The 24,442-nt window shown below is 39.5% G+C and overlaps 1 protein-coding gene across 3 annotated transcripts in view; it reads left to right on the top strand.

The window, feature by feature from the left end:
• Positions 1 to 24,442, top strand: part of ankrd11 (ankyrin repeat domain 11) — a 117,112-nt gene that overhangs the window by 76,322 nt on the left and 16,348 nt on the right. For all 3 annotated transcript variants that reach the window (XM_062423503.1, XM_062423485.1, XM_062423494.1), the window contains 2 exons: positions 10,502 to 10,647; positions 15,048 to 15,180. In XM_062423503.1, the coding sequence (XP_062279487.1) occupies positions 10,561 to 10,647; positions 15,048 to 15,180 (220 nt within the window). In that variant the 5' untranslated portion in view covers positions 10,502 to 10,560. The remainder of the gene's footprint in view (positions 1 to 10,501; positions 10,648 to 15,047; positions 15,181 to 24,442) is intronic.

The raw sequence follows: 24,442 nt of genomic DNA, 5'->3' as shown, positions 1-24,442 counted from the left end.
TTTTTGTATATTATTTTATCATTATTAAGGCAAAAGAACTCAATTTATGACCATCGACATTATAATGAATAGGCTATTCGCTTAATATTATTTGCATCCAGCGTGCTGTGTGGACCTCATTACGTCTTCTGCACGGCTGCTACCACAATTATGAAATGCTACGTTTATTGTCTGTGACTGTGACCCTCATAAAAGTAATATTTTACAAATCTGCATTATATAAACTAAAGAAATTTGTTAAAGTCATTTGGCGACTTCTAAGTCATTCAATTAAACTAAGTATTCCTGCGAGCGTGAATGATCACTCGAAGTGATCGAACTTTCTTACTTTTACTGGAGTAAAGAGTTGAATCAGTATGTCTGCTTTTACTAAAGTCCTTTTTACACAAGTATCTGTAGTACTTTTGGCTCCTCTGCATACTACACAGGCATGACTCAGAAGAAACAGGCTTGCACTTTTTAATCATAGTGCGTTGTGTTAATTGATCGGCTTTGTTGTGTTTTACTGGCGCTCAGGTGTGTGTTAGCGTACACACACCTGTGCATGTTTTATGAGAGTAAACTGTCTGCCTATGTTTTAGTGAATATATTTCACTAATGTTCTGTCTTTTTTTATTTTTAATAATATTTTTTCTAGGTTCCTGTCATGTTGGTTTTGATTGGATTTCCCGGGAATTCCCTTTCCCGGGATTAAACCCTAATGAGCACACAGTTACGTACACAACGTGCAATGTATGTGTGCGCCCTAAGTTACTGAAAACAGGCTCATGTTATACTTTAGCCTGGTCTTTTTAACCCCTTGGTGCTGCCACTTGTGCTTTTAATGAGGTCTAGACTTGATAAGCTAATGTTGTTTATGTAGTTATATAACTGGGAGACAGGGTTGTCTTTTCTTGACTCATTTAATGATTGTATATTGTCTATCTTCAGTGTATATGCATGTTGTTCCTCCAGCTCTGTGAAGCCCATTGTGTTTCCATTTGTGTAGGAATGTGTAACACAGCAGTTTGACTTCGGCCGCTCATCTGCAGATGGCTCTAATGGCTTATTTGCAGAGCTGCGTATTGTTTTAATTCTCCCTGCACAATTTTTCATCAGATCTGGTTTTTATTCAATCTTACTTACAATACTATTAGTGGTGTATGGGAATCTTGGTAACGGAAACCTTCCCTTACATTTCATCTTCATGAATAAGAGGATAACGTCTACTCACTGTTTAATTTCACATAATGTTGTTTTTTATGAACTAACATTCTTTACTGAAGAATAATTTTCAGTGTTTGTACGTCGGTGATACATAGACTAGTTCGATTAGTCATTCTTTGATGTAGAAATGGTCAGGACCCATTATTCTTTATCCTGTGACTCAAATCCTTCTTTTCTCTCTATAAATTTCTGGATTTAATGCATGCATTTTCAGACATGCCACAGATCTTCGATGTAACTAAGGGATTAAATAATTGTAAAGTTCATATTTGATGGAAATATAAGGCTTGCTTTAATGTTTTCTTGGCTAGCATTGTCAGTAAGCAGACATTGTACTGTATCAGTAAACAGGTCTGTAATGGTGTTGTGGTTCTCATGCAAACTGGCTGTCGCATCACAGCGTGAAATATTTTTGATAATTTCATGGAAAGTCATGAAAGTCATTTATTCACGACTATGTTTTTCCTTCAAATGATTTGTTCTGATTTCACTTTGAAGGAAGTTTGAAAGCCATTCAGCACGAGTGGTTGAGGAAGTTTGACCTTGTTTTGGACTGGTGTAGGTCTGAAGTAGATTTGCATTTGAGTGTGGCAGAAATGTTAAAAATGATCTGAGCTGCTTACAGGCCTGGAAAACAAATGTTCCATAAGCCAGTTTACAAACACTTTGTTATAGTTAAAAGTGTTCTTGAAGTTATTAGTTAATTTGATTAAATGATACACAATGTTTGGTGCATATAAATGAACTCAGCTGATGAACTTGGTTACTGTGAATAAACCGTAGAGGAGTCGACATGATAAAATATGTAATACTTGTACCAGCTCATAGTGAAGTGCATTTATACTGTTGTGATTTTGTCTTTAGATTGAAATGCTCAGCTGAAAGTCCAAATTATAATAGAAAAGAAAAGGTCGGTGTGATGTGTTGTCCAACCAAATCAAAAATCCCCCCCGAATCCAATATGATGGAGCCATACTAGTAGCTTAAGGCAATGGCTGGAAGTGGCTAGCCGTCTAAGTTGCCACACACACACACACACACCCCCCCCCCCACACACACACACACACACACACACACACACACACACACACACACACAGATAACAGATTTAGCTTGTGTCAAACCATTTCTAAGTGGAGTCATCAAAGTATTAGACAAAAACAGTGACGATAAATTCAAAACAATAACATTCTTTCAACCTACTCCTTTAAAGAACATAGTCTGGTAACTAGGACACTTTGAAGATGAATTGTTGTTATTGTGGTGCATTTTGTGCGTGTCTCTGTGAACTTAATCAGCCCGGGTACATTCCCTGCATGGGAAGATGGCTTTACCAAACACAATGTTGTTCTTTCCATCGGTCCTGCTTGACAACCACTCAGTCAGGGGGGTTGGGCATGTGAAAATAAGGACAAGCTATTCAGAGAATTGGAGCAGATAATGTGGCTTTGGCTAATGTTTGTTGTTGTTGTTGTTGCCTTGATGGTAATAGTGCTGTAAATATACTGGTTATATTTCTAAACAGTGTGTTCGCAATAAACAGTTATAATGTTTTCACAGATATGAGTTTCACTGCACATCTTACACTAGGTGTCATTGTCCTGGTTGTTTTACTGTTTATAAACATGAATGCAAAGTGACGATGTGACGAACTAACTGCGTGCCCCAATCTAGCAGCTGTGTTTGGTCAGATGATGATCCAAAGGTCAGAAAGTGATTGAATCCTCATTGCTTGAGGTAGATATGCAGAGGCACTCTTCTATCAATAGATTCCCTCTCTCCGTTCACGGCTCTTTCACCAGCTTCTCCGATAGGCCTGCATCTGTCTCATCCCTGAGTTGCTAGGCAACAGGCTTTCCATGTGTGTGCGTTCACACGTTGCTGTGGCAATGTCAGGCTTTTGCCTGTGAGAGAGGAGAGAGAGAGATATGTTGAGAATAGAGAAAAAGGCAGATGAGAGAGAAGTACTCAGAGAGGAGAGGGGGAAGAAATGAGAATGAGTCAGAGCACTGATGAGGGATTGGAGAGGAGAAAGCCAAAAAGCACTAGATTGTCTCTGGCCTTTCCTGCAGCCTAGCTGCATTTTTATACATATGTATATATATACAGGCCTGCCGCTATCTTAGCGAGGTCACTGGCAAAGACACCATGATTTACCAGACTGGCAGGCAGGCAGCAAGCACTGAGCTGTTATTGGATGGAACAGAGGTGTAAGGGAGAGTGAACGTGCTCAGAATAGAAAATCAGACCAAGTGATTGGATTCCTCCCCACATCTCACTCCTTTGCTCTCTCTACTCCTAGAGCCTTATGGATAATAGGACCACTCCCACTCACTCACATTTAACATATATCTAGTCATTTCCAGAAGAAGAAATGACAGCTCTAATATTTTTCTAACCCAAGAAGTTTGTTGTTGAAAATACAAACTGGTTCTAGGGACATAGTTATCAAGCATACAGGCTAACCTTTTCTGTTTTCCTAAAGCAAACTGTAAAAACTCACATTGAAGCTTGATCTCCACCTTCCAGAAGGACATATATTCAGGGTTATTTGATAAAACACGCTGCACCGGGTAAATCTGCTCATTTCTTAGTTCATTTTATAAGCTCGCAGTTCTGCTGTAGCATAATACATATTTCCTTTCAGCGCTTGTGTGTGTGTGTGTAAGCCCATGTTTGTGTGTGCGTTTGTATGTCGGCCTCTTCTTTCTTTACACAGGTTTATAATGAAGTGAATGGGCCCAGGTCAGGGACTAAGCAGCCAAGCTGGACTCTGGTTGCCAGGATACAGCAGCCGATCCCGGCTGGCTTTATTTGCACACCAAACAGGATAGCTAGCTGCTTGCTGCTGCTGTCCTTCTGTAGTCCATTCTCCTGCATGGCATGTCCATAGACTGCCACAGGCATCGCAGGGCACGAACATACACAAACTGGGACTGGGTGATATGGTAAAATTTTAATTTCACAGTAACCAGAAGACTGTCTTCTAACACAAATTGCAGTAGTTGTTTAAATATCCAAATTACCTGTTAAAATGTATTTTAATTGATCCAACTGCATGGTAACAGGAGGTCAAACTAGACATCATTAGCTGACATTCTCCAGTGTTTCAATTCAGTGTTGGAGAAATGTGACTCTGCAATTCCTTTGTTGTTCAATTCAACAAAAAATACTGCATCACAGTTCACAATTAATTAATAAATGATTGATTGAGAATGAGGAATACTAATATATTTTGCCTAACTGTATAATAAACATACAAGCTTTGTCCCAATACCCAACATTAACCCTTCACCATCTTTGATTTTGGGCTTAAAGTGTTGATAGCCCAAAGGTTTGTGTGATGGTGAAGAATCGCGTCATGCATTTTACACCTCTGTATTTTACTGTATGTGAAGGTAAATTATTAAGATGTGACTTAACCCTGATTATTACATAATGACAAAAAAGCAGAGTGTGTTTGGATGAGTGATACGGTTCTGTGTAATCTCTGCGGAAGCAAAATTGGGATTTTTTTATTACCTTCCTTAAACCTTTATCTTTAGTTATAGTGTGTGTAGGAAGGCCTTTGGTTTAAAGGACTGGAAAGACATTAGTCTGACAGGTGTTTGGAAGGTGTAGAGTTGCACCGACTAATCAATAAGTTTACAACTATTAAATTAATGGCCAACTATTTTGAAAATAATAATTAATCAATAGGAGTAATTTTTCAAGGAGGACAAAGTCAGGACTCTCTGATTCAACTGATTAATAATTGTAGTTATATCAATAATAGTTAAAATAATAAATGAAAAATAATTGTTAGTTGCAGTAGTAGGCAGGTGTGTGTTTGAAGCTATTAGCACTAACTGTAAACTTATGCCACAGTGAATCTCGCTGTGATACCGGATGTGTTGGGTTCTCCTCATTGTCTCAGCATGTGTTTGATTTTGCCATTCCTCTGACAGGTATATACTTGTTTAGTTGAGACAGGTGCACTTGGATTTTTGTCAAAAGCTGTTTCCTACTTTCTGCCTTAGTAAACTTCCAGAAAATACATTTTAAAATTGCATACTTTAAAGACAGATGTATGAATATCTCAGTGAGATCTGGCACCTTTGCTCCTAATGAACTTCCACTGTGTCGCTGCAGCAGATGTGATGGCTTTCCTTAAAAAGGATAAACTTAGCCTGCATTGTGTGACTCATAAACATCTCTGGCATGAGGACACTGGGACCTGTGCAACATTTGCCTCATTATTTATGTTACTATATGTAAGCGATAGAGTATCTGTTAACCAACACAGGGATATCAGTTGACTGACTGCCAGAGTGTCCTGTTGTTTTGTATCTGATTGTGCAATAGGCAATGGGGTTTGTGCACACACACACACACACACACACACACACACACACACACACACACACACACACACACACACACACACACACACCAGAGCACAGACAGACAGAGAGCAACATGCCCATCCCTGTATGCAGCTGCTGTGTCATTCAGCTGTCAGTCTGGAAAATTTGAGGTGTGTTTCTGTGTGTACAATGAGAGTCATGAGTTAGGAGTGGCATAGGGTTGGTGCAAACAACTGCTTTTCGTCTCTGCATCTGCACCTTCACTTCTCTGCAATGTATGTGACTGTATCACTGTAAGTTTTATAATCAAGAGTGCATGTAGTAGCAGAGTTTGCTTACAAAGCTAAAAATGGGTACATTAGAGACTGGTCAATAAGCCCTCCAGGTTTGAGATCACAGTTGCTTACAATTTAGAGCACCCAAACTCTGGCACAAAATCAGCATTTTTGTACTACTTTTAAATGTCGCTGCATTTAACTCCTATTTAGAGATTCATGAAGGCTGAGATAGCATTTTTGACCTTTTATGATCCTGGCAGAGGCTTCTGCTACTTAGCTTAGCTCCTAGCCTCAGAGCAATTATTTTAACTGGAGAAATAGTATTTTCAGTTGTGAATCAAACTGCTAGTAGTCATTTTGCATGGTAGTTTCGCTTTCATTCTGTTATTGTTAAGATGCAGACAAGTGGTGATATAGTTTTCATGCTGAAGCTGCTAAAATAGCTGAACATGGCAAGTATCAAAATCAAAATATCACATCATGAATTTCCCAGGTCAAGTAGGCTGGTACTATAACATCCTGGTGTAAGTGTGCTTGTGGTGTGTCTCTGAGTGTGCAAACAGCATGCTGCAATATGCTGAAGTGTTGGCCTCTATCTGACCGCAGAGGGAGTGGCTCAGAGGATAGAGAGTATGCTACAGGAAGATGAGAGAAAGGAACAAGGGACATTGGGAGAAAGGTGTATGTTTGTGTGTGTTTATGCAAGGGAGTGAGAAAGGATGGAGAGTAGTACTGGCAGGTCCTGTCCTTCATTTGGAAGAGATTGCTTCTCTGGCTCACTTCTCACCGCTCCTTTCTGCCGTTATCGTCTCCATGGCCAAGTCAAACTTGGCTGACGTCATGCATAAAACATTAAAACTGCTCATATATTTATCCGGACTACCCCGTTTGAATATTTAACTGAAGCGGATTTAACTTCTCTTTGAAATTTTTTTTTTTATTGATGTTATCATATCTTCTAGTCAACAATTGTATGTATTAATTCAATCTCCCTACAATGCATGAAGATCCTTTCCAGCACTAAGCCTCTATTTTGTTTTTTCATACAGTGGCTGTTTAACCTTTGCCACTACATCTCTATTTTAGATCAATTAAAATGGCTGTAGCTCTGAACCACAGTGAATATATGCAACTGGATTTTTCCTACCTAGTTTTTACTATAGTTTCCAAGCTAGCAACATTAAAGGCTCAAATTAATTTTAGTAGACTAATGTAAATCAAATATTATGAATGTTATTTTGAATTATTAATGCAGCTCATCCACTACTCCTTGGTGAGATTCAAAAACGTATCACGTAAAACACTTAGATCAACCTTTGTTTTCGTTAAAGCGTTATACAGGGTACTCAACGGGATCATCGTCATTCAAAAAGAAAAAAAAAACATTTTGGCAATACTAGCAATAGCAGAATAAATTATAGTAGGCAGATATTCTTTGATATTATGTAATTCATAAATGTTTCCATCCTGGTTTGCAAAATTTATAATCCACTCAGCTCCTATTTTAGAGCTTCCAGTCCAAGATTTTTTTTTTTTTAGCCACCCACTGCTGTTTTAGTACACTGAACAAACGGGTTTACAGTGATTTTAAATCTAGATGCCAGGGGCAGCTAGTCAACCTTTACAGTCAAGCCCTGAGGAGGAATGATCAGACGCGATGCTGCTTGACATCATTACAAAAGAAACGCGTTGTTTTGTTATACTGGGGTGTTATTTTTGTAGGGAAACGGTTGAAACCCTCACACGTTCATGTAAACACAAATACACATGGCACTAATCAACTGTTTAGTGGCAACAACACTTCTCTGAGTGAAACACAGACATACACATACACACACACACACACACACACACACACACTGTTAGCAGATGTTATGTATCTTTTGATTGGGATGGAATTACAAAGGAAATGAGGCCTGTGGTTTTGAACAGGGTTTCCTCTCCTTGTGTGTGCCTTTTGTGACTGCGAGCTTGCAAACATCATTTTCCTGTATTTTGCATGTCAGCGAAATGCTCTGTTGCTATAACCGCCCATCATAGTAGTCCCAAAATAGTGCAGAGATTATTGTTCCTTAAGCCCAGCTGACCCAGTTTGAGGTGTGTGTGTGTGTGTGTGTGTGTGTGTGTGTGTGTGTGTGTGTGTGTGTGTGTGTGTGTGTGTGTGTGTGTGTGTGTGTGTGTGTGTGTGTGTGTGTGTGTGTGTGTGTGTGTGTGTGTGTGTGTGTGTGTGTGTGTGTGTGTGTGTGTGTGTGTGTGTGTGTGGTTTGTTTATTTTTGAGAGTGGTCGACCTTCATGCCACTTTGTTTGGTGTGGTGAGAGGTGGGAGTTTAGGGGATGGTTGAAGCGAGTGGCCAACAGCAGAAGAAGGAGTAACAATGAGCCAGAGGAGAGAGGGAAGGGGGCTGTATCTATAATGTCTCTCTTTCCATACACTAGTAAAGGGGGAGCAGTACATCCTCTGTAGTTGTGTGACTCTCTGGTTGGCTGGCTGGCTGTCTTGACTTGACTGACTTGAACGGGGGGATATAAATAGCAGTCTTTGAATAGGATAACTGCAGAAGGAAGGGAAGAAGGGTGGGGGCAGGGGAGATGGAAGTGGCGCCAGGGAAAGATAGGAGTGCCAATGTCTCAGCGTAGAGAAGAAAACGATGCACCCATGGTCTCATCTGTTCACTCACTCGGTCAGTCACAAGGATGATTATACTTGGACGCACTCAGAAGAGAAAGTGCATTATGGAGGAGAGAAATAAAGGATGGAATGTATGATTAATTCATGGCCCTGTGAAGCAGAAGGCCTCTCTTCATGAGGGGAAAGCAGCGGATAGTAAAGCACATATTGTTGTTGTGATCCAGCACATGAGACAACAAAGACAATGGGAACACAAAGCGCACTAAACCATGCCGACCTCTCTGAATTCATAATAAAACCAATCACTCATAGCAGGTAACTTTTTGTTGTTTTAAGAAGGCTACTTGGTTAAGATAATGATGCCATGAATTAGGAGAGGGTTAAATGGGGGGGAAAATCACCACTGAGAATATGATTGTTTCTTACTAGGTCACCTATGTAGTAGAAATGTGTATTTTAGAAATTAGTGCCCTATGACTAGAGAAAACTGAGAAAAAGGCTGTCGATTCCCCAAACCACTCTATCCTACAACATGAAGAATGCATTGCGCACGTCTTGTCAGGTGTGTTTAAGACTAGCCGGTTAGCAAAGACAACGTGAGCAGTGTTGTATATCTTTTATTGAGGCTTGTGTACAAAACATTTCTCCTCATCAAGTCTAGATATATTATACAGGTGTTTCTAACCTTTTCTTTTACCTGTTTTGGATGATGATAATGATGATGATGACATTATATTGTAAATTTTTTGTTAGATTCAGCTCTTTAGTAGTATTTTTTTGTTTTGTTTTTTTAATGTCTGCTTTTCTCTGTCACTGGTGTATCATGGTAGACATGAGTGATTTGGGAGATCCATATTTTATTGGCTCCAACTGAAGCTGAGGAAACAGTTTGTAGTATAAAGATTTCCAGAGTCCAGATGATGTATTTCGCGTCACCCAGCCGACTTTTGATGGCAAATGAGCAAGGGGAGCTCTGGGTGCAGGCAGCATGGAGGAAAGTGAAATTTGTATGGTCTATCATCAATCCTAAATTTCTGTTTATCACAGTTTAAATTGTACTATACTATTGACATGAGTAGTGAGCATCTCTTGTTTAGGGCTCTTTCAGTGTCTCTTGTTTTAAAAATGAGCAAAAATTACTAAACATATTCAAGGTATTTGGACAGACGGCAGAAGCTGCCACCATGCCCCATCAGAATAGTTTATCAGATGGTTAAATAGCCTCAGAAGCCCCCTCCCCCCGCACCTTTCCAACCTAGGAAATGGGAGTGGCTGTCTGACCATGTCTGTAACTGACCATCGCACCTTCACACCCACTTCACACCTTGATTGGTAGGAGTAGTTAATAAATATGTATCACCTATGATTCTGAATATATTTATTAATGTCTAAAATACATTTTCTAGCAAAGCGGAGCAGTGAACTCTAGCAGTAACAAACAAAACCAGCTGACCAACACACACATAACTTAACTTAAACACAGAAGAAAATAACTCTGTGCACTTCAAAACTCCTGCGCCCGTTCAGCGTCTTGGACAAAGATAGCTTTCCCGGAGCCAAAGCTATTGATTGGCCAGGTGTGATGAACTATTTGTAATTTTTCACTCGTGCAACCGAATGCAACGCTGAATGACTTCCAGAAGAGAACGTTTGAAAATGTGCGTCGTTATCACCATATTTAACAATGATCGTATCTCCCTCCTCTCTACGACAGCCAGCTTTTCACTCGACCTTCCATGTGGACATTTGGAACAGCTATAAACACATTTGATAAACCACCCTGTTGGGACAGTATGTCACATGAAGCCATACTTTTCTGTCATAACCAGGCCTTAGCCTGCCACAGCTGCAACCCAGACTGCTGTCCTCCTTCTCAACTGCTCTTCCTCCAGAGCAGGGGAGTAATGGTTGAAAATAGAGTGCTTAATGTACCGCTAATGGCTGCATTGTCTGGCAGTGTGTAAATGTGTTTTCAAAGAAACATAGTGGCCAGGTGCTAACCTCCCCCACCATCTCTTTTTTTCCTTTTTGTTTGTTCTAGACGGTTGATGACGATGCAATGGCAGCGTGAATGAAGCTTGGCGTGGGGAGAGCTGAACGATGCCCAAAGGTGGGGGTTCTAAAACCCCCCAGCTGGACCACTTCCCACTCAACACCGACATGGTGGAAAAGCAGGGTGGGAAGAAGGTAAGACTGATAAACAAACACACTCTCTCAGTGCCCACAGCACATAACCACAAATAATTAACTGTTTATGCTTAAAACCTGACTTTAAACCTCTACCCTTAAAGACAGTAAGGGAACGTGAGCTTAAGAAATACTAAAACTGCTTTTGAAATGGTAGCCAGACCATCCTTCAGCCTGAAAAGCCTGGGTTACATGTACTGTGATAGAAAGTATAACTGCTCCCTTTAAGTATCCTTGGGCATGATATTTGAATGTTTATCAGTTTCTGTTAAGTGATGCTGTTCTGTGGTTTATGCTGCTCCCCAACTCCTTTCTGATGGAGGCAAGCAGCAAGTTTCTCAGTGTCTGTGATGCCATCTATGTCAATGAGGTCATGTTAGGAATTTGGCTTGGATTTGCAAATCTGTAGTTCTAGTAATGGAGACATATTGCAAAAAGTCCTCATATCAGTAACAAGGTAGAAGGTCGAGAGCCCTGCCAGTTAAGCAAACATGTTGCTAAACATGCCTCCTTTTTACCAAGTAGCCACCTCAAACCTAAATATGTGTTAATCCTGTTATCTACTGATGAAGCTGATATCAAAGAGGAGCAGCCAATATCAGATGGACACTTCGGTACATACAGAGTATGTTATCTATATGTATAAACATAAGAAAATAGCTACAATTATAAAACTTATATAACTCATAGCTTCACCGGATTATATGGCTAGTGCAGAAGCCCAGCTGGACCTGTAGCCCTTTTAATATACTCAACAGATGAGGAAATCATCTGTGCGACTGATTAATAGTCAATATGCCTACATAAGAACTTTCTATTATTTAGACATTGCAGGAACCACCTCAATGCAAAATTCCTGGTAAATAAAATGTTGTTACTTGATTTTTCCAAACTTCTACAGGTTTACTATAACACAGGTGACTGTTGTTTAATGGATGTTGGGTACTGATGGCTGCAAAGACGGCTGCATCTCTCAATCACATACAGAGGCAAACAAGGCTATCATATTCTGTTAAGACATATTCTATCTTGTATCGTAGGCTATGAGGGAAGCGTCCCCATAATTTTACACAGCTGCAGTCATGTCGTTTGCTGTGGAACAAAGTGCTGGGCGCAGCTTGATGATGTCATGGCGTGTGCCAACTGTTAAACTACAAGCAGCAGCACCAAGAGGCGAAGAGAGGAGAGGTTGTGCTTATGCAGGCAGAGATTTACAGCCCTCTGCAAAGGATTGCATCAGACTCTGGCATGGAGGAAGGGAGGGAGGGAATGAAGTGCACAGGGGTGGGTGGAAAACGGAGTGAAACGAAAAGATCAGCCATTGCTAGGAGACCACCAAACAGGGTGTCTTTTGAAGGCAGATCTGTGGGAAGTCTCCAGTTGTCACTGCTTTTTAAAAATTCACTTGATCAAAAAAAACAACTAACTTTGCCTATTTGAGCATTCTTCAACAAAAATTAGCCCTACATTTACGGCTGTCTGTTTTTGTTTTCTCTCTCTTAAGAAATCACTCCCTTGCTTTTCAGTCTCCCCTCTTAGGTGCACTGTATCTTTTGCACATGCCCAGATGTATGCATCATGGTTTTCACATTAATAGTCTCCTCTGTAAAAGCCTTGGTAGCTGAGTGGAGACACAGACAGAGAGAGAGGAAGGGAGAGAGAAAGGAGAGATCAGCTAACTGTAGCTGACACTGTTTGTCTCTACTGTACCATGACATCATAGTCTTATGACTGGGGCAGGGCAGGGGGAGGAGTTCAAAGAGTCGACACATAATGGAAAACCTGCCTCGAGGACAGATAGATATGAGAGAGAGAAATTAAGCGAAAGAAAGTGAACATGTATACATTACACCTGAGCTGCATCTCCACTGAGACATTAAAAATCCCCTCCAGTTATCTTTTAAGATAAATATATGAATATATTGAATAAAAATGTGTCTGATATGGTTATACCACAAAAATAGGTTCAGTTATCTTGTTAAAATCCTGAATATTGCACTTACTGTGTCTCATTAATAATGCCAGAATCCATGAATATGTAAATATATTTCATTTCAGAAGTTTAACGTCTGGACACAAGATGTTTCATCCTTCTCTGTAATTCATTCTCAGTATATGTGCACTAGAGGGTTTAGGCCCCCCCCCCCCCAAAAAAAAAAAAACAACAAAACCACAGGATTTTCAATGAGCACAGAGAAACTGTATGTAGGAACAAGAAGAAAAACATATTTTGAGTGGAGGGGGACTTAAAAAACCTTCTGTACTTGGAGCATAGTGGTTAAAAGCATATTGACCTTGCATCAAAATACACACTTTTTCAGTACGTTCATGTGTTAGGAGTGAGAGATTTGAAGAAAACATGAGGGATTTACTGGTGGAATTTCCCATCTCACTAAGTGTTTAATGTTTATTTCCTGTAGAGAGTATCACCAATACTGACAACTGTATCCCATAACCACAGCCTCCACCTGAAATACTCCTGAACATAACCTTTTTTCATGAAAGTAGTTTTCTCTTGTAATAGATAACAATTTTAGATATTTAAAAAAAAAAAAAAAATCTCCTTCACACTTTATGTTGTTTATAAAGAGGGCATCAATTATATACATCAAGTGGTGGAGGGAAGAAATACAAAGCCACTGTCTCTGGAGGTGATTAGGATCCTCACCACCAAATCTGAAGTAATTACCCGTACAGTCTGGTCACTTAACTTACTTCAGTTTGTACCATACACACTTGACTATATGCATTAACACTCATTAAGAAATGAGTCGCCGGCACATCGGCGATGTGGTGTCCATCGGCAATGCCTGACAGCCATCGCCGATGGACGATGCCATCGTCCATCGGACCAACCCTAGTGGAGATAAATATACAAATTATTATTTGGCTTATTTGGTATTTATCTTATTCACTAGTGTTTATCTAATTCCAAGCAGCAGCCTTTTATCTGCCGCTTAACACAACACACAGCAGAAAATGTGCGTGGATATTAGTACTCGCCGAGCGGGTTAAGATGACTATAGTTCACACAACACATCCTGGTTTTTAATAATTAGTCAGAAAACTCAGCATTGTCTGACGCAAGCTGGAAAATGTGCACTTTTATTTACAGTTAAAAACATTTCACCGTGTGTTTCAGCTTCTCAAACGGGAGAAAAGACAAAACGGGAGGGCGGCGGGAGATGGGTCTAAAATACGGGAGAAACCCGGGGAAAACGGGAGTGTTGGCAGCTCTGGTGTGCAGTGCATGCTGTGGGGGAGGGACGGAAATATGTATGCGCAGCTTTTTGCAGACTGTTTCTATACAACGTTGCACAACGGAAAATGACAAAAAATCGTTTCCCCCCCGTTTTTTTTAGTTTTGAGATCGTTTGGCCCCAAAATCGTAATCATGATCAAATTTTGATTAATTGAGCAGCCTTACTGCCAGGACAGCCTGCTGTGCCGGTTTTAATAATTGTTTATTCCTTATTAGTACAACTGTACACTGCAACTTTGACATTAATGTTATGATTGAAGTTAGTAGAGAATTAAATATATTTGATTGGATGAAGACAATATAGTCTGCATTACAGTTTTTGATGGTTTTCTACATATTATGTAATAGTGTCCTATCTTTGTTTTGTGCTTCTTACTCATCCAAGTTTACACAGTAAAATTAATGAACAGTTGCTACTTAAAGCTTCTTAGTAAGAATTTGTTACTTTTCAAAGCAATTTTACATTGAATGTTTTTTTAATTATTAAATAATAAAGGTGACATTTTATAGTCGAAGCAGGAAATCTGTTAATCCAAAAATGTATATTCATTAATCTAATTAAGTAATTCAATTAAAATAATTCTTAATTATATACCCAATAAGATATTAAAATCTTGTCACATATCATGTGCATTGACCCATGAAACAACTCGAGACATGTTTCTTTTTGTCATCTTTTCTGTTCTTTTAAAAAGCTGCTAGTCGGGATAAGCAAGTCACTATCACCAACAGATTCCAAAACAACAAAGAAACAAGTTCATCAAACATAAGTATTTACATATGTTGATAGCAGATACACTTGGCTTTGTGATTGTTTCCAGCAGCCGTAGACCACAGAGCCGAGCCGGCGTCAGCTTAGCCTCCTCTGCCTGCGTCTGGCTCTTTGTGCTGTGGAATCTAAGAGGAAACTCGATGGAAAAGAAAAGTTTTCCTCTGCAAAGCCCATAGAGGCTGAAAGAGTCAGAGCCGAGAGCAGTACCAAATACACGAGGAGAATAGAGGATCCACTGCTAGTTTATACATGTCTGTCTCTTTATCTTAAAAAATAGACATTGTGTAAATTGCAGTGCTGTTTCTATTCCTGCCTCTTGGCTATGTTATTTAAAGTGTTTAATGCGCTGTTTTGTCTCTTTTACAGGATAAAGTGTTGTCAAACAAGACTCCCAAATTGGATCGCAGTGATGGGGTCAAAGAGATGAAAGAAAAGGCCCCTAAAAGGAAGCTGCCCTTCACTGCTGGAGCTAATGGAGACCAGAAGGATTCTGATTCAGGTTAGGACATATTGGGATGCATTTACTCATCTGGCATCTCCACCTCCATGTGACTATGAAGTGGGACTGGGAGCTGTTACATCACATCCTCTTGGGCTGGCAGGAAGTAGTTTGGCATGCTCTGTGATAGGGGGGTTGGGCATTGTGGAGTAAATGGGCTCCTAGCTCCAGCTTCAAAGTTAGCTGTGTGTCTGTGGCAGAACCAAGGAATTTGTTCCCGCTATCGCAATCTGAAAGGAGGGGAAGACCACACAAAATCATGATCCAATTAAGTGAGGATTTGTATAACATACAGGCCTGACCAGGTCTGGCTTCGGTAAGGCTCCGGCTTTGTGTTTTCTTTAATTAGGGAGAGAAGGACTACTGCTCATGCTTGTTTGGCTTTGGGCTTTATGGGGTTCAGGATTTAGTTTGTTGATAATGGTCCAACTCAGAGGCTTTGGTAACAGCCTTCATCATCAGCTCTGGCTGAGTAGCTACATTGGTTTATGTTCTGTGATTACACTTGAAAAAGGGTTTCCACTCCAGACAGGAGTGGAAAGCTGAATGTGTGTGTTGCAACAGATAACTATTATGGTTTGTGGTCAAGTTTAGTAAGATTGGACATTTACTTTGTAGACATGTGGGCTTGTGTGTAATTACCACGCAGCTCAAGGGAATTATAAATTTGTGGAAGGATTAATTGAGAAGCTCAAAAATATCTCATTACGTTCCTCATTGCTTCTTTGATTGGCTCTCTTGAATGTCTTCAGTAGGGGTGCATGTCACAGCCTTTTGCATGCTTGCATTTGTGTTGCAAGATTGTTGAGTGTTGTCCATCTTAGAGATGTACATGCTCATCTGTTTATCTGTTTAGTTTATTATAACCAGCTGGTTTAATATGACTTACCTGTTGGCTTTCCTCAGCTGCTTCTTGTAGCTTCTCCAAAGAAGAGGTTTAACACCCCCCTCGGTAAGGGGAGGTGTGAACTCTCATCTCAGTAACAATAGCTGGACAGTTGATTAGTATGCTAACAACTTACAGGTTGGGCTGTATGGTCTTTCAGCTCTTGACTCTCAATTTAACCTCTCTGCAACATATACTGAAAAGATCTGGCTTTTAGTAGTTTGTAGTGTTTATAAAGTTGAGAAGCCTGGAAGACTCCAGGGTTGATGCCATTACACAATCCCCACAGTTTATACAAATAGCCAGCATCTGTCTGTCATCTTAATGCTACATGTTTATTTAGATGTATTGCATCACTCTGACAAAATGATTTTGTCTTTGTGGTAATTAGCCTGTTAGTTTAATCGGATGGCTTTTAAAAGGTGTCCGTTTGCTCTGTTTCTATGACTGTGTGTGTTGTTTTAGTCCCATACTACTTGTTGGTCTCGACTGTTGTGTCTGCATATTTTTCTAAGCTGTATATTGAGAAGTTCCTGCATATCTCTGTTTTATAGTCTGACTTTGTTGCCTTGCCTTTTAAGTCCTGACCCTGCTGGGTCAGTGTCTAGCCCTTCTGCAAAATTTTACACCTCTGACACGTCACAGCCCCCTTCCACACCCACTCCACCATATCATACTACCAACTCCTTTTACCTCCGTGGCTTGACCTGACAGAGATTAACTCTGCATGGGGGGTAATGGTAAATAGTATACCAAAATACTCTGCAGCCTCGACCTGTTTGTGTGGTGAGATTGGGGAAATGTATTAAAATGAGCAGGATTATGTTCTTGTTGTTGTATGTTCTGTGTTTACATTTTCGATTGATGATTGCTTCATTATAACAACCGGGCAAAAAGATTAGAAGATCAAATAACGTGATAAAAATAGCAAATAATCAGAACTCAGGTGTTTGAACTGGCATGTGTTATTTGAAAGAAACCACAGACAATTGTACTACTACAGTTCTTAAATCCTGTCTGATCAGTTATTATAATACAGACGTCTCAGCTGTATTCTTTATTGGTGTATTCAAATCTATTGTTGGAAAATATGTTTTGGTGAGACTGTCTTTTAAATGCATTTCCCAGCATTGTCCATTAATATGGCAGCGGAGGCCTTAGCAGTGATGCGTATATTTATATGTGTTGCTATCAGCTCTGCCTCTGAATGGCATGCCCAAGCAAGTTGCCTGCATAGTGTTAACAAATATTACAAGAGCCAATAAATCAGGCTGAAGGAGGACAGCAATATATGCCGTATGCTGGAGGACAGTACACTGCAAATTTTTTAAATTAAAAGATTAAGTTAATCAAAGCAACCAACCAAACTCAATTCTCACCCCAATGCAGAATCGCCAAGCCTTCCTTGACCTCCTCCTGACGAGCGCTAGACAGCAGCATTCCTCCTTCCTGAGGTCATCCTCCTTCTGCCCCTCTCTCCCATTTTTCCTCACACCACTGTCCGCAGCAGCAGCAGCAGTCAGACTTGAGGGATAGATGGTAGAGCGATCTTGTCAGATTAAGACTACGCCCCCACAATGAGGAGGGTAAATCTGAATCTGCTGTTTACATGTGAAAACTGTTCTGCCCACACGTGTGATTTCAGGGTTGATTGTGGGAATACCTCCATCCACACCGAAGCACAAAACAAAACAAGGAAATCAACTCCTCTGCTTCTTAGTTGACAAATGGCAACATTTTGGATCTCTGACATCACTGTACAAAGAGCAGGACATACGCAGTTTGGTTACCTCACTCCGTCGCCAGCTGGTCTCTATGATCCTTTATCTCATGTCTGACTAAAGCAAACATACTACTTTGTTGTACAACTTGTTGACATATATTACTGTGCTGGTTAATTATGGTTAATTTAACTATTCATTCATTTTATAAATCACAAATTCAAAACATTTGCTGGTTCTAGCTTCATAAATATAAATATGTGCTGTTTTTTATTTTATTTTATGTAATTTAGTTATGTTTGTTTCTGTTGGTTGGATGAAACAAACAATTTGATTATATTATTTTGAGGTCTGAGTAATTTTGATTTTTTTCCCGTCTTTTATTCACAACATTTTATAGACAAAAAAATGAACTTATTACTTACTAATGAAAGTAATTATTAGTGGTGGCTCCATATATTTATGCTCATATGTAACAACACCTCTTTGTTGTGATTGGCACTATTGGCATTCAAAATGAGTGATCAAGAGAGAGTTTGCCTACGTCAGACTTTTGGGAAAGATTCCCCCCATTCACAGTAAAAAGAAAAGACTGACATTTGAAGTTGTTCCACTCTGAAAGGCATTTTTGAAAAGTATTGTTTTTTTATGTTTAAATGCCTCATAAGGATGTACAGTAGGCCAAAACTTAACATTTAGTTGGCTCGGTGTTGATATAGACCTAAGTCGGTTGTTTTTTTGTCTTTTTTTACCTACATACTGTACATTCAAACTGAGTCACTTTGTCTTTTTTTTTTCTTTTTTTAAACCTTTTAAGACATTACTTGTAATTGCAGCCTGGTCCTTATCATTAGCTCAGTTGTGCAGCACAGCAATAATGCTCAGGTTTGTGAACGTTGAGGGAAGGTGTGAGCTGAGCCATGTAGAGTGGGTTGCAAAAGGAGACAGTGGTTTTCACAGATCTGCAGCCCACACACCTTTTTCCCTGGCAGGTTACAACACAGAGATTTGTCTTTCTGTCTGTCTTCCAGACAAACTGGCTCTGAATGAAACCAGCAGACAGAAGGAGTATACTCGCAGCATAACTGATTAAAGCAATATGAAGCAAATGTTCCAGCTGGACAGAGACAGAGGATAGAAAGTGAGAGAGTACTGTACAACCCACTATGTTCATACTGTATATTTATGAGTCTCTTGCTCAATACAAAGCATTGACAAAACATCCTGTTGGCCACTTCCTGTCTCTTCTGCCTTAACTTCCTGTTTATGCAATTTTTATAAGTCCCCAAACAGAAAATTGTTTCCCTGTAACGTGTTACGGTCAAACATACCTGGTTGAGCTGGTTAGGGTGGTTCTTCTTGTCATGAACCAGCTAACTGAACCAGACAGTCTCTTTGTTTTGGTGTAGGCTAACACTATAGTATTGTCTGCCTGCCATATTAAAAGCTATCCCTATTATAACCTGACATTTAAGTTGTGGTCCCCTCCCCTGGCTCAGGTAGGCAATCTATTCATGGGCTGACTATTCCTAGCCATCTTTCTTTCTTATTCTCCTTTGCTCTTGTCTTGTTAGTCCAGTTTCAAAGCAGTGGGGAGAGTTAGGTTTCAACCCTGTCTGTAAGCTCAGTAATATCATTTTACTGAGACACATAAAAAGCCCTAGCCGTCTTCCCTAAATAGACATCCAACAGAACGACATGCTGTGGGAGCAGTCACACTATGTCATGTAATTGTCCATGTGTATAATATAATGATCCACATGTGATATATATTTTTGACTCCTGTGATAATGAATCACCTAAAGGATCAGTGTTAGGACTGTGCGGGACATATCATAATGGATTGATATAATCAAATGTTAAATCTTTCTTTACTGTATTATGTCCACCTCACCCTGTTACTGTTGCAGCGCTGCTCTCCTTTGCGACAGCCTGCAGTGCTTTTTGGCCCATATGCAAGTGTGTGAATGTGAAAAATTATTTGGACACATCGGTTAGTGTCTTGAGTTCTGACACTAAGATTGGAAAAACACTCGGATGTACTAAGCTCCAATGCTAACCACTGGCAGGTCATATCAGCTTTTGCTAATTAATGTTAATCACACAATTAAATTGATGATGGGTCAAATAACTTGACTGTTGTCAGGTTCAAGTGATCTCTGCAAGCTGATGTCTTTATGCGGGTGAACATAATTTGTGATAGATTTTCTCCAGGAAAACCTAATAGTTTTTAATAAGGTATGTATTTGGCAGGCTACATCTGTTTTTTCAGTGTGTCAGATATGCTTCATGTTTAATCAACAGTTAGAAAAAATAATTAACTAAATATTGAATTCTTAAGGATTTAGGCATCCCTACTTCTTAAGCCATTTTGATTTGTATCTTTCCTCATATTTGTCAGGATGATTAACAATAAACACATGGAGTGAATTTTGTATGTCAATTAGGGGTGTGACGATACACTCACGCTCACGAGACGAGACACGATATTGGGTTCACGAGATCGAGACGAGGCGAGATTTTAACTATATTTTTAAGAAAAATTCAATGAGGAAATACATGACTGTTCTTTTATTTGAACTCACAAAATGAAAATTGAATTGAAATGTTTTAACTAATCATCTTGTAATGAATCACTTTAGTTCTACTTTCTAAATATATAATTATCATATACAGTATGCAGCACTGTAAAAGGTTTCCCCATATAGATATTTTATAGATGGATAATTTTGGTATTTATGGAAATAACAACCATAAATACAAAAGTTAGATACAATCACAAATACCAAAAAGTAAATTATAAAGAGTAGAAACAATTCTAATATATACATATAAATTAAATAAAGAATCCAATTATCATAAATTATAACATATTGCTAATAAAAAAAACACAGAAATGAAAGTAAATTGCACAAATCCTGTATCACATAAACACACAAGTAGAACAACATATAAATTGTGTTATAATTTGGTAGTGTGACTCATTTTACTTTTTGCATCATTAGGCTTCCATAGCTGCGCTAGATTCCCTGCTCCTCCTACTTCAGGCTTTCAGTGTAGAGACCTGAGGTTAACCTGCTCCTCTCCTCATCTCCTACTTCTGTGAGATCTTCTCAACAGGTAGAAGCTGCAAAAAGGTTAATGATCCACACGTGACATTATAAAAAGAAGACGAAGTGCGAATGAGCGATAGAAAACCGATCGTTTTCTCTTTTTTAATTGGTGCGCCCCTTAATTTTAGCTTCGGGAGACAAAATTCACTTCGACTTGAAATATCACCGCGTTTTCGTCTCGTCAAACCCCTAATGTCTATGCTTTTCATTTCCCCCACAACTTCCCATCAAATAAAAATAAAATCATACTGCAATTTTCATGTTTGCTTAGCTGGTGTTGCTCGATGCTGTTTTTGCTCAATAGCTGTTCATGTGAATCAATGATCATTGTCTGTAAGTGAAACAACTGTCCCATCTTAATTTAGATTTGTGTTATCTGGAGTCTAATTCATGCCAGAGATGAGCGGACCAGTAGCTGCCACTGATGATAAATCTTGTAACTGAGTCATAAGACTGAGGCCTTGTATGTTGTTTAGTAGCATTTCCCTGTATCTGTGCATCAGGGTAATAACCACCTTTCTGGTTCTCAATTTTGTAAACATACCCTGGAAAAGCTAGCGTAGTACTTTCTCTGTTCTGCTGCTCAAAAAACATGTTTGGGCTCCTTCTGTGGTTCCTGCTGTTAAAGTCTTAGCAGAAGGAATGTGTCTAAATGGCAAATGCTTTGGAGAACGTGAGAGTGTATCAAAGAGGGGTGGGGGCACATTCGCTGTAAGTATTCACAGATGTTAGTGAAAGTTCATCAGCTCTGTACTTGTGACTGGAAAAATGTTTTTCTGGAAAGCCTTTAGCCACCGGAAGCGCAATCCACCATGTTTCCTTCTTGCCTTATGTGTTTATGGCCTTGAGCAATGGGGCCAGTCTTGGAATGGAAAAAAAGTCCCACAAAAATCAGGCTCAGACACATCCACTGCTCCTCTGATATCTCTGCAGATGCACATTTTGATTCTGCTGTTTCTATTTTCTCTTTGCGGCACGGGTGTGTATTGTTGCTAGTTTTGTCTTGCTGGGCTATAGGAGCTTGTTGCCCCCGGTGATGAAATGTTACAGTCATCATGTGTAGCATTACTCTCTCCAAAGGGTCATCACATGGTATGTTGCCACTGAAAATAATTGCTGGGTGTGTCTCTGTGGAGCAGCTGCTTTTGTCCAGTAGCACCGTGTCTCCAGTCAGCCTGGCAGGCGAGCAGGCAGGCATGTGGTGACCTTGGCAAGGCCATGTTGAATTGAAATGCACACCAACTATTTCATAATAACTGTGGTTCTGCCAAGTCACACCCTCTTCCTTCTCTTCCCGATTCAGACTGATTGGCTTGGAGACAGACAGACATAAACACGCTGCCTGCTGGCCCCTCCCTTCCTCAGGGGCAGCTGGGTAATAAACATAAAAGTCACCCCTTTCTACCAGCAAACCTCTACATACTGGACTGCGTATACAGTATGAAAATATAAATGTGTTTTACAGAGAAGCAGAAAGTAGCTGACTTTTTGCAGTGGAAATGGAAAGATTAATTTATGTACACGATTTGTTTAATCATTGAATGCTTTGTGTTGTTGGACTTTAAGTAAGCAATATAAGTTTATTTGTCATTATTTTTCTCATCAAATAAATACTAAATAACTCATTAAAAAAATAAATTAAATAAAAGTGAAAATAATCAGTAGTCCCAGCCCTGTTGTTGTTATATACTTAATTAGTTTTTCATACCAACACAGAAGTACAAATTGTATTCATGTGGAGGATGATTTCATAATAATATTGAAAGTCATCAACAGTGAAACACTAATAACACACCTATTACTGTTCCCTTGCACAAGCAAATTAGATTTGTGTGTGCATATATATATATATATATATGTATGTATGTATATATATGTGTATATATATATGTATGTATGTATATATATGTGTATATATATATATATATATGTATGTATATATATGTGTATATATATATGTATATATATGTATGTATATATATGTGTATATATATGTGTATATATATATGTATATATATGTGTATATATATATGTATATATATGTGTATATATATATATGTATATATATGTGTATATATATATATGTATATATATGTGTATATATATATATGTATATATATGTGTATATATATATGTATATATATGTATGTATATATATATATGTATGTATATATATATATATGTATGTATATATATATATATGTATGTATATATATATATATGTATATATATGTATGTATGTATATTAGGGTGCATCAAAAAACAAAATTCTTGAATTTTGATATGGCTGGGTGCTAAAAGTGTTCCAATATATGTAGAAAAAACACAGTCAAAATATCTTTCCAATACTTGATGATTTAGGGGTGCCACCACACATCTGTTTTTGTTGGATGAAGTAACAGTGCTCAATGGTCGTCGTAGAGCTCTCAAAGACTGCAGCTCAAGAAAACAGATCTTTATATTTTGTTTTGTGTTGGGTATGTATACTCTTATTACATATTACTACTATATATGTAGTTGTGTCTTTGTATATTATACAATTATATTATATACCTCAATTGTGCACCCTACACTGGGACAGCAAGTTAACACCAAAGCTCAGCAATGTGCGCCAGTTGGAGGAGCGTCTTACAGTGGTGGTCGGAGATGCAGAGCGGCTGAAACTGCTTGGTGTCCCAGCGTATGAGAAGCAGACCAATGAGGCATGTGGAGCGATCATTGCCCGGTTGACATGCAAGTTGCTGCAGGACTGGTGCTGCACTGACCAGGTTGTCAATATGGCATTTGACACCACTGCGTCAAACACTGGCCATCTCACGGCAGCCTGTATTGCCATACAGCTCTCACTGGGCCGACCACTGCTTTGGTCTGGGTGTCGGCACCACATTGGTGAGGTCCTCCTGAACCAGGTTTTCACACACCTGAAGGTGGAGTCATCACGCTCGCCAGAGGTTACCTTGTTCACACGTCTGAGAGAGAACTGGAACCTGTTACCACAAGAATCCAGCACCCAATGGTGCTACATTCCTGCCAACACCGAGCAACCATTTCTGGGCAAGTTACGTGCTGAACTTGTCACGTGCGCAAAAGAAGTGATTGACTACAAGCGAGGTGACTACCGTGAGTTTGTGCAGCTGTGTCTTGTGTTTCTGGATGCAGATGGTGAAGAGCAGACTGCACTGACCTTACAACGACCGGGAGCGCTCCACAAGGCACGATGGATGGCCAAGCTGCTCTACAGTCTCAAGCTGGCCTTGATGGAGCAGCACATCGCATTGCTTCCCCAGGGCACAATCACCACACGGCAGCAGGTGCCGAAGATTCGAGCATTTACCAACTTCATCACACACATCTATGCAAAGTGGTGGCTGACCTGCGAGAAAGCTGTAGATGCTGCCTGGAATGACCTCACACTCTACCACCGCCTGCAGGCATACAAGGCTGTAGATGAGGCATATAAGGCACTAGAGAGGCATCGCTGGTACCTGACAGGTGAGATGTTACCCCTGGCTCTCTTCAGCAGCAAGGTGCCCATTGATGAC

This window comes from Scomber scombrus, chromosome 1 (assembly GCF_963691925.1).
Source record: "Scomber scombrus chromosome 1, fScoSco1.1, whole genome shotgun sequence".
In the NCBI taxonomy this organism is placed as follows: Eukaryota; Metazoa; Chordata; class Actinopteri; order Scombriformes; family Scombridae; genus Scomber; species Scomber scombrus.
The sequence above is the reverse complement of the archived record's forward strand: the minus strand, read 5'-3'. Positions and strand labels throughout refer to the sequence as shown.